The 17,938-nt window shown below is 45.1% G+C and overlaps 1 protein-coding gene across 5 annotated transcripts in view; it reads left to right on the top strand.

The window, feature by feature from the left end:
• The window catches only part of NSUN6 (NOP2/Sun RNA methyltransferase 6), a 32,125-nt gene that overhangs the window by 5,693 nt on the left and 8,494 nt on the right, over positions 1-17,938 (top strand). For 4 of the 5 annotated variants that reach the window (XM_077268319.1, XM_077268320.1, XM_077268321.1 and 1 more), the window contains 4 exons: positions 1,753-1,862; positions 2,346-2,499; positions 14,869-14,950; positions 16,493-16,612. In XM_077268319.1, the coding sequence (XP_077124434.1) occupies positions 1,753-1,862; positions 2,346-2,499; positions 14,869-14,950; positions 16,493-16,612 (466 nt within the window). Of the gene's footprint in view, positions 1-1,752; positions 1,889-2,345; positions 2,500-14,868; positions 14,951-16,492; positions 16,613-17,938 lie in introns of those variants that run through there. The other variant, XM_077268323.1, reaches the window with a different exon arrangement.

The following is a 17,938-nucleotide window of genomic DNA, read 5'->3' as shown; positions in this document are numbered from 1 at the left end:
TCCAGTCTCTTCAAATCTTTTTTTAATTCTTTGTACTTGACGCTGAGACACATTAAAGGTGCCAGCCACCTCTGCAGTGGATCTGGTCTTCAGCCTCTTGATAATCCAGGCTTTGGTCGCAGGGTGGATTTTTGGCATGTTGTCAGAGCTCAAGTTGGAGTTCAAGTGAAGGTCTGGGGTGCTGGGTTTCTTTTTATACACACACACTAATTAACCGATCATTTACTGAGCACAGGTGAGGATCTAAACTGGGATTGGGTGCATTATATGACCAGGTGACAAAACTTTTGTCTTGGCAAAATCTGACCATTCTGTGTCCATTAACTGATCAATATTTCTGCATTGATGCCAATTTATTTTCTTAACCTAAACCACATTTCGGAGGGTTTCAGTTTTCAAATGAATAATTTATACAACCAATGGATGAATTTAACATCAGGTTATAAGCTTTTATTTACATAACATGGATAAGCTACATAACTTCTGCCAGGGAGTGTAGCGCCATTAATACCACAGTGCTTTACACACACATCTTCACTGTCCCCATTGGGGCTCACAATCTAGATTCCCTATCAGTATGTCTTTGGAGTGTGGGAGGAAACCGGAGAACCAGGAGGAAACCCTCGGGAACACGGGGAGAACATACAAACTCTTTTCAGATGTCGTCCTTGGTGGGATTTGATCCCAGGACCATTATTATGAGTTTTTACGCCGTTTGCTTTCAGTACAAATGACCTGGATGCTGTATTGTGAATCAAATTGATATATTTTTTTGGAGGTGGGGGGCACATTTACCTATGCTGCATAGGGGGATTATATGTCTGACCGTCTAGATACTGCAGTTGCTGTAGAATTTAATCCATATGACAAAGCCATTATCCATGATTTGTAGGGGGGGCTTAGCCCCTGAGCCCACCTCTTACACCACTGCAGGACATGTGACGTACATGTACGTCACGTGCTGGGAAGGGGTTAAAGATCTAATCTTTCTATACCCCGCACTGCTCCTAGATCTGAATTTGCTCGATGCTACAAAGTCTCTCCATACAAAGCTCGGCCGTTTATGCTGCAGAGAGCGACTTTCCCCCAATAAAGTAAAAAAGAAAATCCTGTAATCTACCATGATGGACAAACTGCTGCCGCGGCTACAACCCGCTGTCGTACATTCCGGGCGCCATTTCTCTCCTACCCGCTCACAATCTGCTGGTCCTGAATCTCTTCTGATGCTGCTGTGATCACAGGTCTTTACTAAACAGTCGTGCTGATGAACAGTTGAAATTACACGTCTGATTGTAATCTGAGGGCGATCATACTGTACTTCTCGGCCCGAAGGGGGAGATGCCTTTGGGAATTAGGACTCCTATCCTTCACCTGCTGAAAATGTTGGACTTTTCTTGTAACACATTTATAGCGGTATAGTTCACCTGTTCTATCTAATCTCTACTCTTCAGATATATTGGGTTGTACAGAATTTGAAAAATTCACCTGCTGTCCTCCAGAAAACAGCGCCACACCTGTCCATAGGTTGTGTCTGGTATTGCAGCTTGGTTCCATTGAAGTGAACGGAGTTGAGCTGCAATACCAAATGCAACCTGTGGACAGATGTGGCACTTTTTTTTTTTTTTTTTTTTGTTTTTGAGAAAGTAGCCATTATTTTATTATACTTTTTAAAATTGTACTCAACCTCTTTATGTTCAGTTTTTGTGATATGTATATAACCTGTTTTACCAGGACTACTTCTGTTTTCTGCAGGAGAACATTGAAGCAACATCCGGTACAAGTAATTGTCGGTGCGCAGTGCGGAAATGCTGTCCTCAGAGGAGCCCATGTCTACTCTGCTGGGATTCTGTCTGCCTCTAAGTGTAAGAGTAATGCCCAATGGTAGCAGGTAAAAAAAAATAATAAAATCTCCAGTCTCTACAGGACCCCCAAATGTTTCCAGACCCCATTATAGCTATCTGGTATGATGTCTCCTTGCCTGAACTGGTGATAATCCTGCCCACTGATGGAGTTGAAAGACTTTTTTTAAAATATATATTATATTATTATTATTATCTTATATAGGATTATCACCAGTTCAGGCAAGGAGACATCATACCAGATAGCTATAATTATATATATATATATACACTCTGTGTATATATATATATATATATATATATATATATATATATATATATATATATATATATATATATATATATATATATATATATATTATTAAAAAAATATTTTCACTTAAAAAAAACAAACACATTTAACATGAAAACCTGATCTAAACCCCAGGTAATATTCTGATGACACGCTCCCGCTAAATCATTTTATTTTTCTTTTGTTGGTCGCAGGGATGAAGGAGGGTGACGAGGTCTCTGTTTACTCTGACATTGAGGGAAAGTGTAAGCGCGGTGCCACCGAGTTTGACGGAACCAAAGTTTTCATCGGGAACGGAATCTCGGAGCTGAGTCGTTCTGAAATCTTCTGTTCACAAAGCCCCATAAAGTAAGTGATTGTAGGAATATTACAGGAAAAAGCAATCTGTTCTGCAAAGTGTCAGCCAGTGGATGGTTGGAAATAAAAATGGAGTGGTCAGTAGTTACGGTATTCCCTTTTTAATGGCTGACTGAGGAAGTGATCCTTCACCGATCCTGAGAACGGGACCCTGAAGTGCCATATTTGTGTAGGATGATGCTAGACCTCTTTATTTACTTTTTATGGGGCTGATAGAGAAAGCCGCATGCTGGACTCGGTGATTTCTGGCAGCCCCATAGACATTGAATGGCGCGTTCCCATCGCTTCATTCCCATGGTGTACGTCTGAGTCTTGTTCTGTGGATCTGTGAGCGTCCCAGGCATCAGAAAGTTTTCACCTATCCTGTAATTTGCTAATTTGGGACTACCCCTTTAAAGGGCCACTGTCACCCCCCCCCCAGGCGTTATAAACTAAAAGAGCCACCTTGTGCAGCAGTAATGCTGCAGTCTAACAAGGTGGCTCTTTTAGTTTTTGATTAAGTTATTACCGCAATAAAACGTTTTAAAAATTGGCCAAACGTACCAGCGATTGTACCGGGAGGCGGTCCGAAGCGTCCTCTATGAATCTTCAAACTGCCGTCACTCTTCTCTTCAGGGCCGATGGTACCCGCCCCCTTCGCGTTGTTGCTTCAAATCCGGCGCCTGCGCTGTGCGTGCCTGCCTGGGGCCTGCGCAGTCTTCTTTGGCCGTCATCACTCACACGCAGGGTGCCTGACTGCGTCTGTGCGGGCAGTGCGGCCGCCCTGTTACTGAATCCCCGCCCCGCACTGTGTTATTCATTATGCACACTGCGGGGCTGGCATTCCTGGGCATGCGCACTGCACTGCGCTGTTCAGGCCCTCCCCCAGCTCGGACGTTCTCCCTTGTCTGACGTTGCCCCTGCTCCCCCGCCTTCCGGCATTATTTTCGGCTGCCAGATTCCAAAATCTGGTGAGGATTAGTGTATATGGCGGCAAGCTGCTGTGTGCTTTGTCTCTCTCTATGTGTTTGTATGTTTTAATGCAAATGCATATTTACACCAGCAGCAATGTAAATTAGGTACTTGTGTGGGTGGCCATAAATTACAAAGCACTGATGATCAATACTGTTTTTTTGGGGAGCATTATAGGTTTACATTGCGTTCGGGCAATACGTTTTGCGAATATAGCTAGCGTATTGCACCAGCGCAATGTCTTTAGCGGGATTGCTTTTGCCGATCCCGCTATCGCAGATCCACAATCTGCGCTAGCGAGGAACGGAGCTGGGACGCTGAAAGCAGCATCTGAGGTCCGACTGAAAATAACGGCACATCGCAAGGGCGTGCCTAAAAAATGGCATGCGCTAGCGATGCGATCCAGATCCTAAACACATTGCCGCCAATGGGTGCGCTAACGGACCCGTTGCATGGCGTAACTTGCGACAATCACGCCATGCAGCGTACTCCTTTAGCGTTAACCCATTAACGCTTAGTGAACCTATTCGTAACGCATTGAACATCAGTAAAGGAGGAGGGGTCTGCATTATACCACGTCAAAGAACAATAAACGTTGAGGGGTGACCATTATTACACCGTACTGCAGATCAATGCACGGTCAGGGGTCTGCATTATTATACCGCACTGATCATCAATAAACGGTGAGGGGGATCATTATTCCGCACTATAGATCTATAAACGGTCATGGTGGAGCATTGAGTGGAGCACTTAAATACGTGGCACTGAAATACGTGGCACTGAAATACGTGACACGTGGCACTGAAATACGTGGCACGTGGCACTGAAATACGTGGCACGTGGCATTGAAATACGTGGCACTGAAATACGTGGCACTGAAATACGTGGCACGTGGCACTGAAATACGTGGCACTGAAATACGTGGCACTGAAATACGTGACACGTGGCACTGAAATACGTGGCACGTGGCACTGAAATACGTGGCACTGAAATACGTGGCACGTGGCACTGAAATACGTGGCACGTGGCACTGACGTGGCACGTGGCACTCAGTGCCACGTATTTCAGTGCCACGTGGCACGTATTTCAGTGCCACGTATTTCAGTGCCACGTGCCACGTATTTCAGTGCCACGTGCCACGTATTTCAGTGCCACGTGTCACGTATTTCAGTGCCACGTATTTCAGTGCCACGTATTTCAGTGCCACGTGCCACGTATTTCAGTGCCACGTGTCACGTATTTCAGTGCCACGTATTTCAGTGCCATGTGTCACGTATTTCAGTGCCACGTGCCACGTATTTCAGTGCCACGTGCCACGTATTTCAGTGCCACGTATTTCAGTGCCACGTATTTCAATGCCACGTGCCACGTATTTCAGTGCCACGTGCCACGTATTTCAGTGCCACGTGCCACGTATTTCAGTGCCACGTATTTCAGTGCCACGTGCCACGTATTTCAGTGCCACGTGCCACGTATTTCAGTGCCACGTGCCACGTATTTCAGTGCCACGTGTCACGTATTTCAGTGCCACGTATTTCAGTGCCACGTGCCACGTATTTCAGTGCCACGTGCCACGTATTTCAGTGCCACGTGTCACGTATTTCAGTGCCACGTATTTCAGTGCCATGTGTCACGTATTTCAGTGCCACGTGCCACGTATTTCTGTGCCACGTGCCACGTATTTCAGTGCCACGTGCCACGTATTTCAGTGCCACGTATTTCAGTGCCACGTGCCACGTATTTCAGTGCCACGTGTCACGTATTTCAGTGCCACGTATTTCAGTGCCACGTATTTCAGTGCCACGTGCCACGTATTTCAGTGCCACGTATTTCAGTGCCACGTATTTCAATGCCACGTGCCACGTATTTCAGTGCCACGTGCCACGTATTTCAGTGCCACGTGTCACGTATTTCAGTGCCACGTATTTCAGTGCCACGTATTTAAGTGCTCCACTCAATGCTCCACCATGACCGTTTATAGATCTATAGTGCGGAATAATGATCCCCCTCACCGTTTATTGATGATCAGTGCGGTATAATAATGCAGACCCCTGACCGTGCATTGATCTGCAGTACGGTGTAATAATGGTCACCCCTCAACGTTTATTGTTCTTTGATGTGGTATAATGCAGACCCCTCCTCCTTTACTGATGTTCAATGCGTTACGAATAGGTTCACTAAGCGTTAATGGGTTAACGCTAAAGGAGTACGCTGCATGGCGTGATTGTCGCAAGTTACGCCATGCAACGGGTCCGTTAGCGCACCCATTGGCGGCAATGTGTTTAGGATCTGGATCGCATCGCTAGCGCATGCCATTTTTTAGGCACGCCCTTGCGATGTGCCGTTATTTTCAGTCGGACCTCAGATGCTGCTTTCAGCGTCCCAGCTCCGTTCCTCGCTAGCGCAGATTGTGGATCTGCGATAGCGGGATCGGCAAAAGCAATCCCGCTAAAGACATTGCGCTGGTGCAATACGCTAGCTATATTCGCAAAACGTATTGCCCGAACGCAATGTAAACCTATAATGCTCCCCAAAAAAACAGTATTGATCATCAGTGCTTTGTAATTTATGGCCACCCACACAAGTACCTAATTTACATTGCTGCTGGTGTAAATATGCATTTGCATTAAAACATACAAACACATAGAGAGAGACAAAGCACACAGCAGCTTGCCGCCATATACACTAATCCTCACCAGATTTTGGAATCTGGCAGCCGAAAATAATGCCGGAAGGCGGGGGAGCAGGGGCAACGTCAGACAAGGGAGAACGTCCGAGCTGGGGGAGGGCCTGAACAGCGCAGTGCAGTGCGCATGCCCAGGAATGCCAGCCCCGCAGTGTGCATAATGAATAACACAGTGCGGGGCGGGGATTCAGTAACAGGGCGGCCGCACTGCCCGCACAGACGCAGTCAGGCACCCTGCGTGTGAGTGATGACGGCCAAAGAAGACTGCGCAGGCCCCAGGCAGGCACGCACAGCGCAGGCGCCGGATTTGAAGCAACAACGCGAAGGGGGCGGGTACCATCGGCCCTGAAGAGAAGAGTGACGGCAGTTTGAAGATTCATAGAGGACGCTTCGGACCGCCTCCCGGTACAATCGCTGGTACGTTTGGCCAATTTTTAAAACGTTTTATTGCGGTAATAACTTAATCAAAAACTAAAAGAGCCACCTTGTTAGACTGCAGCATTACTGCTGCACAAGGTGGCTCTTTTAGTTTATAACGCCTGGGGGGGGGTGACAGTGGCCCTTTAAACCTCAAGGAGCCAGAGCATTAATATATGAGGCCTTAAAGGGAACCTGTCACCAGTTTTCGGGAAGTTAAGCCACCGTCATATCGTTATTCAGAGGCGGTTTAGTGTTATAAACATGCCCATGTTAAAATTGGTTGCCTAATCATTAGGGAGTAAAATAAATAAGTACTCCTGGGGCACTGGGTGCAGGAAATAGGGGACAGAACAAATAACAAACTGTTCCTCCCAATGCCAGGTTCCAGCATGGTAATGTTTGGAACATTAAACTCCAGCTGCTTAAAGTGGAACTTTCACTGGCTTTTTAAATTTATACAGAGTACTTCCTCCAATTGCCCCAGCTCCACTGATTCTGGAACAGTTTTTCTTTTTTCTCTGTGCCTCTCCGTTCCAAACTTATGCCCCCCCCCAGTGATAATAGTGCAAATTTCCCCTTCAAGCAACTGGGCGTGTACCTTAGAACTTGTGGGTGTGGCCATGTTTTGATTGGCCAGCATTAGGGAAGAAAAGGCAAACGCCCACAGAGAAGATCAGCGGTAGACGTCCAGTTAGTTGCCTGGAAAATTTCCACCATTCTTACCGGAGGGCATAACATTGGAGCAGAAGAAAAAGGAAAACTGTTCTAGAATCAGTGGATCAGCGATAATTGGGGCGAGTTCTGTTTCTTCTCACTTCCCCTGATGTGCTGGAACAGAAACCTCGCAGAAATCTGAATTTAGCATTGGACAAGAATGGAATAAAAATAGATCGGATCAAAGAAGACGAGAAAACAAGATAAACTGCTAATCTGTTAGCAAACTGCGGAACTTTCCTTTTATTCTATTTTTGTCCTTATTTGTTTCATCTATGTCCTGCTTTACTTTTCCATTTTCCATGATTTACGTCCCCCTGTATCAGTACCGGACACGTCCACATATATGTAAATATTGCCCTAGTTTTGCACGGTCATGCCCTGTGAGCCCTCGTATATTTACTGAAGGCGACGTCGCCTCTGTGTGCGTGTTGGTGTTCAGCTCAGTAGATCTGCTTTCCAGATATTGTACAAATTACATATTGTTCTAAAAGAAGATGTCGCCCGCTCCTGATGTGTTCATTTTACTAACTGCCTATCTTCCCCATGGATTAAGAAGTGTGAGGCCTCTTCCTCCTGGAGTTCTGTGTTTTGTGTCGTGCCTTTATTGTTCCTAGAACGTTTTGGAATGGATCTGCAACATTCTATTTAAGGGGCGTGTATCCGCAGAACCTGATACCAGCCATCCTGATTGGACAAGGTCCACAGTGTAGGGACACGCCCACCCTAACTGGTCACGCCAAGTCTTATATTTATACATTTTTGGAGGAATAACAAGGGAGCGGCGCCACATAGAGGTCTAAGAAAAGATGCTCCGGATTGTGGAAGCAAACAAGTCCGGGCTGGTGTTGGTGGCGTCCTTCTTTGATTTTTATTCTAGCCCTAACACAATCGGCGATCTTTCAAGTTACAAATATCTCAACACACATTCGTTTTGGGTCGTCCTCGTTTACAGCAGAGCAGAGAATGCAGATCTGTGATGACTGGAAGATCCCGGAAATAAACATTCACTATTCTCTATGAAAGCCATGCGGTGCCTGTGATTGGCTGTCTACTAGTGCCACTGTGCGGTACTACATGTCCCATACTGCCCTCTACCTGTGCCAGAAGGGGCTGCTCCTCTGGACTCCAGGTGGATGTTATTCATCCTGATGAAGCTCCTGTCCTTTCTAATTTTCATTTTTGCGCTGTTGTTTTCTCTAGTCACCTTCCACGACGGCATATGGAGGTTGTCTCTTTGCCCTAATGGGGAACAGGAAACACAAGAGAGGTTAAAAGCACCTCCCACCTCCCATTCACCAGTGTCTTTCCTGTTCCCCATGGGACAGGGAGAGGTTCCATATGCTGTAGTGGCCGGTGGCTACAGTCATTTTTCAGGTCTTACCTGTATTTCAGCCGGGCAGCTGGGGTCGCCTTGTGCCTCTCCGTGGGCTGCTGCCGTCGTCCTGCTTGCCAGGTACCTCGGGACCCTTCCCGGCCTTCCTGCGCCCCCGTGAGGGTAAAGCAGGCCGGGATCCCCAGCCGGGATCCTCTCCGTAGCTTCCCGGCTTCCTCCCTCCATGCTGCCTGGTCGGCGTTCCGGAAGTGACGTCGGCGGCGCGCGCGCGTCACTTCCGGTTTTCATATCACCCTGAAGCTGGTTCTTCCGGGTTCCGCCGGCGGCGGTGTCGGTGCAATGGCGTCCCACACGTGGATCCTGGAGGAGGAGGAGGGGAAATTCTACCGCTGGGACAGGTGCTAGGAGAGTTACTCCATAAAAGCCTGCTGAACCACCACTGAGGTAAGACTATAATCTCTTCAGTATGGACGGTTCTTTATGCCCTGCAACTGCAGAGCCCAGCACTGCCCCTGCTACTGTGAGTATGCAGGGTCTGGATCCGGGAGGTAGTTTTTATCTTAGGGGTAGCTCCTCATTCTTCTCTCCCTCTCTGTTTCAGGGAGAAAAATCTGCCCCTAGAGCTAATATTAGGAAGAAGTGTCCGGTCTGTTCTGCAAAACTCCCTCATACCTGGGATAAAAAACTCTGCCAGCCATGCACTGACAGGATAGTTAAAGCAGAGCAACCATCTCTTCTAGATGAGATACGCTCTCTTGTTAAACAGGAGGTACAATCTTCCTTAGCAGCCTTCACTCCTCCACCTCCACCTCCGCCGCCACATTCCCCAGCTAAAAAGAGGAGGATTCAGGTCATAGAATCGGATTCGGATTCTGACCACTCTTTTTCTTCATCTGCTGGCTGGGAAGATCCAGCATCCCCTAGGGCTGAGGTCAGGAAATACCTCTTCTCTTCGGATTATATTGAGGACCTGGTGTCTGCTGTTCGTAACACCATGGGGCTTGAAGAGGAACCTGTACCACAGTCCATACAGGATCATATGTTTGGTGGGCTTAAATCGGAGAAAAAGGCAGGGTTCCCTGTTCATGCAAATGTGCTTAATATGATTGAGCAAGAGTGGGATCTCCCTGAGAAGCGCCTTAATATGTCTTCCGAGATGAAACATAGATTTCCTCTAGAAGGCGACCTTGTTAAACTTGACATTCCCAAGGTGGATGTGCAGGTGGCCAGAGTCGCCAAAAGAACAGCACTCCCCTTTGAGGATGCGTCGCAGTTAAAAGACCCTATGGACAGGAAGATTGAGAGTCTCCTAAAGAAATCCTGGGAGTCGTCTTCTTCTGTTCTCAAGGCTAATATTGCCTCTACATGTGTTGCGAGGACCCTTTCCTGCTGGCTGGAGAAATTAGAATCACACATTTCTCAGGGTACCTCCAGAAGTGAGATGTTGGATTCCCTCCCTATCTTACATAAGGCTACTGGGTTTCTGGCGGATGCTTCTCTGGAATCCGTTAGAATTGCTGCCAGATCTTTAGTGCTCTCTAACTCTGCCAGAAGAGCCCTCTGGCTTAAATTATGGAGTGGTGACGTCACATCTAAGGCCAAGTTATGTGCCATCCCTTTTAAAGGAGACTATGTGTTTGGTCCAGCTTTAGACGACATTCTGGATAAAGCGACCGACAAGAAAAAGGCGCTCCCGGAGCAAAAACAACCAAGAAAACGTTTTTTTCGTACCCCACTGTCTCAACCTTCTCAGCCGAGGGGTAAAGGCAAGACCGGCAGGTGGAGCTATGCTAAAGGCAGAGGGAAAAATATCTTCGTCCCGCAACAACAGCAGCAGCAACAACAGTCATTTCAGCAAGATAAACAATGACTCCGACCCAGTGGGGGGAAGACTCTCAAATTATGTGGATCAGTGGGAAAACATCACCAGCTCCCACTGGGTCCTCAATGTTATCAAGGAGGGCCTATTGATAGAGTTATCTTCTCCCCCCCCTCAGGGTCTAAAGATTACCACCCCCTCAATGAGGGATCACAAACTGCTAACATTGGGTCTCAGAGACCTTTTAAGATCAAATGTGATCTCTCCAGTTCCACAATCAGAATGGGGTCAGGGACACTACTCCCGCTTATTCATGGTACCAAAGCCATCAGGGGAAGTACGTATCATCATAAATCTAAAAGGTCTGAATCAACATGTAAAATATCGAAGATTCAAGATGGAGTCTGTAAAATCAGCCATTCCTTTAATACATCAGCACGCCTTTATGGCGACAATCGACCTGAAAGATGCGTATTTTCATATCCCTATTCACCCGAGACATACAAAATATCTCAGATTTGCGATTCAGGGGAATCATCAGGTGGAGCACTATCAGTTCGGAGTCCTTCCCTTCGGCATCTCATCAGCTCCGAGAGTGTTCTCCAAAGTGATGGCGGAAGTCGTGTCATTCATTCGGAGACAAGGGGTTTGTATAGTGCCTTATCTGGACGATCTGCTGATAGTGGCTCCCACCAAAATGACCCTGGTATCTCATGTATCAACCACATTAGAGATATTGAAATCTCTGGGTTGGATACCGAACATAAAGAAATCCCAGCTTCAACCCTCAAGAACCAGAAGGTTTTTGGGAGTAATTCTGGACTCGGAAAAGCAGATGTCCTTCCTTCCAGAAGATCACAGACTACCATTAGTAGTAGTAAAGGTCAAGAAATACAGGGAGATGAGATCTCCCACACTCCGGGAAGGAATGTCACTGTTAGGCTCGATGACGGCCTGTATTCAGTCGGTGGCTTGGGCTCAAGCCCACTCAAGAATTCTCCAGACTCATTTGCTAAGCAATTGGGATGGTCATCCTGGCTCTTTAAACAAGAGGATTCACACTCCAGGTCGAGTGAAAGCATCCCTAACGTGGTGGATGAAGTCCGAAAACCTTCGCAGGGGTGTGAGTTGGATTCAATTCCCGTTAACCACGATCAAAACAGATGCCAGCAAGAGAGGCTGGGGAGCCATGATAAATCATGTGCCTTATCAGGGTCTTTGGGACCCGTCAATCAGAGAGAGATCGTCAAACTTCCGAGAACTCAAGGCTGTGGAAGAAGCTCTCCTTGCAACAAATCATCAACTCTCTGGACAACATGTCCAGATATACTCGGACAATATGACCACGGTGGCTCACATCAGACATCAGGGCAGTACAAGATTCACCAGTCTAAAAAATATCTCTGCCCGAATCTTTGCCTGGGCCGAGAAACACCTACTGTCCCTAACGGCAACTCACCTAAAAGGTACTGCCAATTTTCAGGCAGATTATTTGAGCCGACAGGATATTCACCCAGGCGAATGGAGTCTGGATCGGCAAACTTTCAACTTACTGGTAAACAGATGGGGTCTCCCGGAGGTCGACCTCTTTGCTTCCCACCAGAACGCGAAAGTAGAAATATTTTTTTCCCTGGATACAAGAGGAAATCCCAGAGCAATAGACGCCTTGGTTCAAGATGGGCAATTTCATCTGGCATATGCTTTTCCGCCCATTCCGATTCTTGCAAAAGTGCTACGGAAGATTCGGATAGAAAAGACTCCAACTATTTTGGTTGCTCCATTTTGGCCCAAGAGAAGTTGGTTCAACCTGATTATTCAACTTCAGGTGGACGGACCGATAATGTTACCGATGAAGACCAATCTCCTTTCCCAGGGCCCAGTTCTTCACTCGGATCCTCAGAGGTGGAATTTAGCGGCGTGGTTTCTGAAGCCAATGTACTAAGAGCGAAAGGGCTATCAAACCCTGTTATAGCTACTCTACAAAAATCCAGAAAACCGGTAACAAATGCTATTTATAATAAAATCTGGAAAAAAATTTCATCTTTTTGTCTGCCTAACCCTCCAGACCCTCTTAGGCCAGATATATCTAAGATATTGGACTTTTTACAAAGAGGCCTAGAAATTGGTCTGAAACCCAGTACTCTGAAGGTCCAGGTCTCTGCGCTTAGCTCCATCTTTGATCAAGATCTAGCAGGACATCGCTGGATTAAAAGGTTCATGACCTCAGCAAACAGAATGAACCCTAGGAAGCAAGTTATAGTTCCTCCATGGGATCTTAATATTGTGCTTCAAGGCCTTACAGGTCCACCGTTCGAACCTTTGTCTACCTGTTCCCCACAGAATCTCGCCTACAAGACTATTTTCTTGGTAGCTATAACTTCAGCTAGAAGAGTGGGTGAATTACAGGCCTTATCAATAAGAGAACCTTATCTTCTGGTTAGAGAGGATTCAATAGTACTCCGTCTTGATCCTTCTTTCCTCCCAAAAGTGGTCTCTGAATTTCATTGTTCTCAAGAGATAGTGTTACCAACTTTTTGCAGTAATCCTGCAAACTCTGAGGAAAGAAAATTTAATACTCTTGATGTTAGACGTATCCTGCTACATTATTTGGATCAAACCAGTGCTCTTAGAGTTGATCACAACCTTTTTGTCCACTCTTCAGGACAAAATAAGGGGAAGAAGGTAGCCAAGAGTACCATCGCTACTTGGATTAAAAAAGCCATAACAGAAGCTTACCTTGCTCAAAATAAACTACCTCCAGTAGGAATCAAGGCCCATTCAACTAGATCTACGTCGGTCTCCTGGGCAGAGAGAGCAGGCGCAACTCCAGAGCAGATCTGCAGGGCAGCTACGTGGTCGTCACTCCATACCTTCTCCAAGCATTATAGGTTGGATGTATTATCCAACAGAGATTTAGTCTTCGGCCGCAAGGTTCTTCAGGCCGTTGTCCCTCCCTAGTGCCGATTAGTTGGTATTCCTCCATATGCCGTCGTGGAAGGTGACTAGAGAAAATAGAATTATTCTTACCGTTAATTCGGTTTCTAGGAACCTTCCACGACGGCACTAATTTCCCACCCTCTATATTTCCTGGATTAATTCTGGGACTCAGAAGGTAACCGGTGCTATGGTTTCAGTTATAAGTCACTGGTGAATGGGAGGTGGGAGGTGCTTTTAACCTCTCTTGTGTTTCCTGTTCCCCATTAGGGCAAAGAGACAACCTCCATATGCCGTCGTGGAAGGTTCCTAGAAACCGAATTAATGGTAAGAATAATTCTATTTTTTGTTTTCTTCTACCAAGAGAAATTATTCTGTTTTGTTTTGTTTTTTTTTGTATTAATATTTTAGTGGAAACTTTAAAAAAAAAAACCACAATTGTGACTCTTTTCGGAGGCTTGTTACTTTTTATTTAATTTTTCAGTTGATGGAGATATGCCAGGGGTTGTCTCTTTGAGCGCCGGGCTGTTGTTTTTAATGGTCATCGCTCTGTGTTATATTTTTGGGAGGACATTTAGTGACAGAAAAACAACAATTCTGGCTGATGTGATTGTTGTTTTCTTTACTTTTACGGGTTAGTAAATGTTAGATTTTGATACATTAGACTTTTACGGCTCTGAGATAGCAAATATGCTTTTTTTTCATATGGGAAAAAACCTGCAGCAATATTAAAAATATATATATTTTTTTAATATTTACTCTTAAAAAAAAATATATATATATATATATATATATATATATATATATATATATATATATATATATATATAATGTGTATGTGTATATATATATATATATATATATATATATATATATATATATATATATATATATATATATATATTTTAACCACATATGGGACTTGAACCTGCAGTTACTTCAGTATTGCAGGATATGATATAACAATTAATGATCGCCTATGAAGCCCTGCCTGTGGGGGCAATGGGGCGCCTTCAGAAGGTACCAGGCTACCCTGGCAATTCATCAACACCCTGCAACCGCATCACAGGTGGTCAATGAGCGCCAAAACGGACGCTCCACCGGAATTGTGCCACCGAAATGCCTCTGTCCCATCTGGCATTTTTATGGTTTATAGATGGGGGTCCCACGACTTGCACCGTATCAAGCCCCGGTGCGCGTTTTCAGGAATAGAAAGATGGCTGCGCTTCAACAGCAACTTCTATCAATTTCTATGGGAACTCTGAAAATTTACCAAGTGAGCTCCCATAGAAATGAATGGTTAGAGGCCAAGGTCCCCAAGAACATTGTACTGGGACCAATTCTCCAGGCTCTGTGCTGAATGTTGAGTTTTATGCTGTAACAACATCTTTAACCTGCAATTAAACAATAAATTTGCATAAATGTAAATGAGTTTGCAATTAAATTGCTTTTTAAAAAAAATGTAGGTCGCCTGTGGACACTGTGGTTTTCTCTTTATAGGGGAAAAGGCATCAGAATGACTGACCCGGTGTACCTAAGTCCGTCTTTTGATAATGTTCTACCCGGATACATTTTCTTGCAGGTAAGGCTCCCGTGCTTTTACGAGACCTTAGATATGTGCATACTCCATGGGTGTTTATTAGGGTGGGGTACAAACACTGGGCCCCAAAACCAGTTATGGGGAGAATGTGGATGAGGGGTTTTTATGGGTCAGAAATACTGAGCACAGGATGGGATGCTAAGTAGCCAGTGAAGTAGCCAGGGCCCGGGATGGAGAGCTACCGACGGATCTGGGCAAGTTATATAACTAACTGTTTGAGGGGGTTGTCCACTTGTTGGGGTCTTTTTTTTTCATTAATTAAATGCATGTAGTTTTAGCTTTAAAAAAAGATATCATATTTTTGTAATTGAGTTTTATTAAAAATATTGCACCGTTTGCCTCCTGCAGTCTCCGTGTTGCACTATGTATACTCGGCTACAGAATGAGAGAACTGAGAATCTGTCAGTGAGCTTGTTTCAATGAACGAATAAGAACGTTTGTATCTCTTGTTCATCTATTTCTGAGCTTCTCTTAGCCGACTTATGACCACAGAACAAATGAACGTTGATTGTGCAGGAAAACAAAAAGCCTGTAAAACCCAAGATATGCAACATTTTTACTTAAAAAAAAAAATAATCTTTTAGCCTCAAACATATTCATTTATGTAAAGATTTAAAAAAAAAAAAAAAAAAAAAAAACGCACCAGATGTGAAATACCATTTTAAGGCAAATTTTTAGCTACATTCTAACTCATGATTCCCAAACCAAGGGCAGCAGGAATTTGGGACCGGCTCCCTTATTGCAGCCAGATATTCTGCAACATCTTATAATTAAAAAAGAAAAAAAGAATCCTTTAAAAACTGGCCAGGAAATGTCTTGGATGACCAATCCAAGACACAGATTGACTGCAGCTTTTTACCTGCCGTGCTCACTTAGACTGGCAGGTCTCTTCCTATCTCTGTGTGTATTGGGAGAGACCTGTCCATCTCGGGAAGTGGGGGAGGGAACCAGCCACCACGGACCTGCCTCTTGGACTAGTCATCTGTATGCCATCATCCATGGATGGCTTTTAAATGCATGATATAGCCATGTACGTACACCATAAATGGTTACAATAAAGGAACTGGTCTCTGTGATTCATGCTGCCCCTTTAAGGTGGTAGGTCAGGGGACCCAACATGAGCAATGCAAGGACGTGTACCGAAAATAACTCTCCATTCGTGTATGCAGCCTGCACCAGAATCTCCCCTCCATGTAAGGACCCTCATGGATCATCCTAGTGCTGTGTTATACAGTCCAGCCAATCAGACGTTTCCCTACTTCTGTGGCCCCTCCCATTGCAAGAGAGTGAAATTGCAGCAGCATCTCCCTCCTCCCCCTCTACCATATACTAGATTACTTTTAGATAGCTAGAGAGGATACTCTGCATTTACCAGAAGCCTGTGGGCGGAGAGTGCCGAGTGTCGGCGGGGAATGTTTGCTTATCTAATTAGTAAGGGTATATAATCACATGTACTAATGGGTAATGAAGTAAAGAACAGCGACTAATTTGGGTAATTTTATTAATATTTATTTGTTTTCATAGAATTTACCGTCTGCTGTGGTCAGCCATGTTTTAGATCCCCAACCTGGCGAACGGGTGTTGGATATGTGCGCCGCTCCTGGAGGAAAGACCACTCACATCGCCACCCTCATGAATGACCAGGTAATCCGGACGTATGATAGGGTTATTATTGTAACCTATGTAAGGGGAGGATATTAACCCCTTCACCCCCGGAGCTTTTTCCGTTTTTTAGTTTTCGTTTTTTGCTCCCCTCCCAGAGCCATAACTTTTTTATTTTTCCGTCAATATGGCCATGTGAGGGCTTATTTTTTGCGGGACGAGATGTACTTTTGAACGATACCATTGGTTTTACCATGTCCTGTAACAGAAAATGGGAAAAAAATTCCAAGTGTGATGAAATTGCAAAAAAAGTGCAATCTCACACTTGTTTTTTGTTTGGCTTTTTTGCTAGGTTCACCAAATGCTAAAACTGACCTGCCATTATGATTCTCCAGGTCATTACGAGTTCATAGACACCTAACATGTCTAGGTTATTTTTTATCTAAGTGGTGAAAAAAAATTCCAAAGTTTGCTAAAAAAAAATGTGCGATTTTCCGATACCCGTAGCGTCTCCAATTTTCGTGATCTTGGGTCAGGCGAGGGCTTATTTTTTGCATGCCAAGCTGGCGTTTTTAATGATACCATTTTGGTGTAGTTACGTTCTTTTGATCGCCCGTTATTGCATTTTAATGCAATGTCGCTACGCCATTTAGCGGTCAGGTTAATCCTTTATTTTTATTGATAGATCGGGCGATTCTGAACTCGGCGATACCAAATATGTGTATGTTTGATTTTTTTTTTTTTTATTATTGTTTTATTTTGATTGGGGCGAAAGGGGGGTGATTTGAACTTTTATATATTTTTTTAATTTTTTTTTAAATATTTTTAAATACTTTTTTTTTTAATTTTGGCATGCTTCAATAGCCTCCATAGGAGGCTAGAAGCATGCACAACTCGATCGCCTCTGCTACATAGAGGTGAAGTACAGATCACCTCTATGTAGCAGAAATGCAGGTGTACTTTGAACGCCGACCACAGGGTGGCGCTCAAAGCAATCGGCCATCAACAACATAGAGGTCTCAAGGAGACCTCTGGTTGTTATGGCAATGCACCGATGACCCCCGATCATGTGACAGGGGTCAGCGGTGCAAGCACTTCCGGCCGCTGTCAGCCTTTGACGGCGGCATTTAACTAGTTAATGGGCGCTGGCGGATCGCGATTCCGCTCGCGCTCATTGCGCGCACATGTCAGCTGTACAAAACAGCTGACATGTCGCAGCTTTGAGGTGGGCTCACCGCCGGAGCCCACCTCAAAGCAGGGGATCTGCCAGCTGACGTACTATTCCGTCAGCTGGCAGAAAGGGGTTAATCCCTGCAGGACTCGCCGTGGCTCCTGACATGTCTGCTATAGCAAATACTTCTATTCCCC

This window comes from Ranitomeya variabilis, chromosome 6 (assembly GCF_051348905.1).
Source record: "Ranitomeya variabilis isolate aRanVar5 chromosome 6, aRanVar5.hap1, whole genome shotgun sequence".
In the NCBI taxonomy this organism is placed as follows: domain Eukaryota; kingdom Metazoa; phylum Chordata; class Amphibia; order Anura; family Dendrobatidae; genus Ranitomeya; species Ranitomeya variabilis.
The sequence above is the reverse complement of the archived record's forward strand: the minus strand, read 5'-3'. Positions and strand labels throughout refer to the sequence as shown.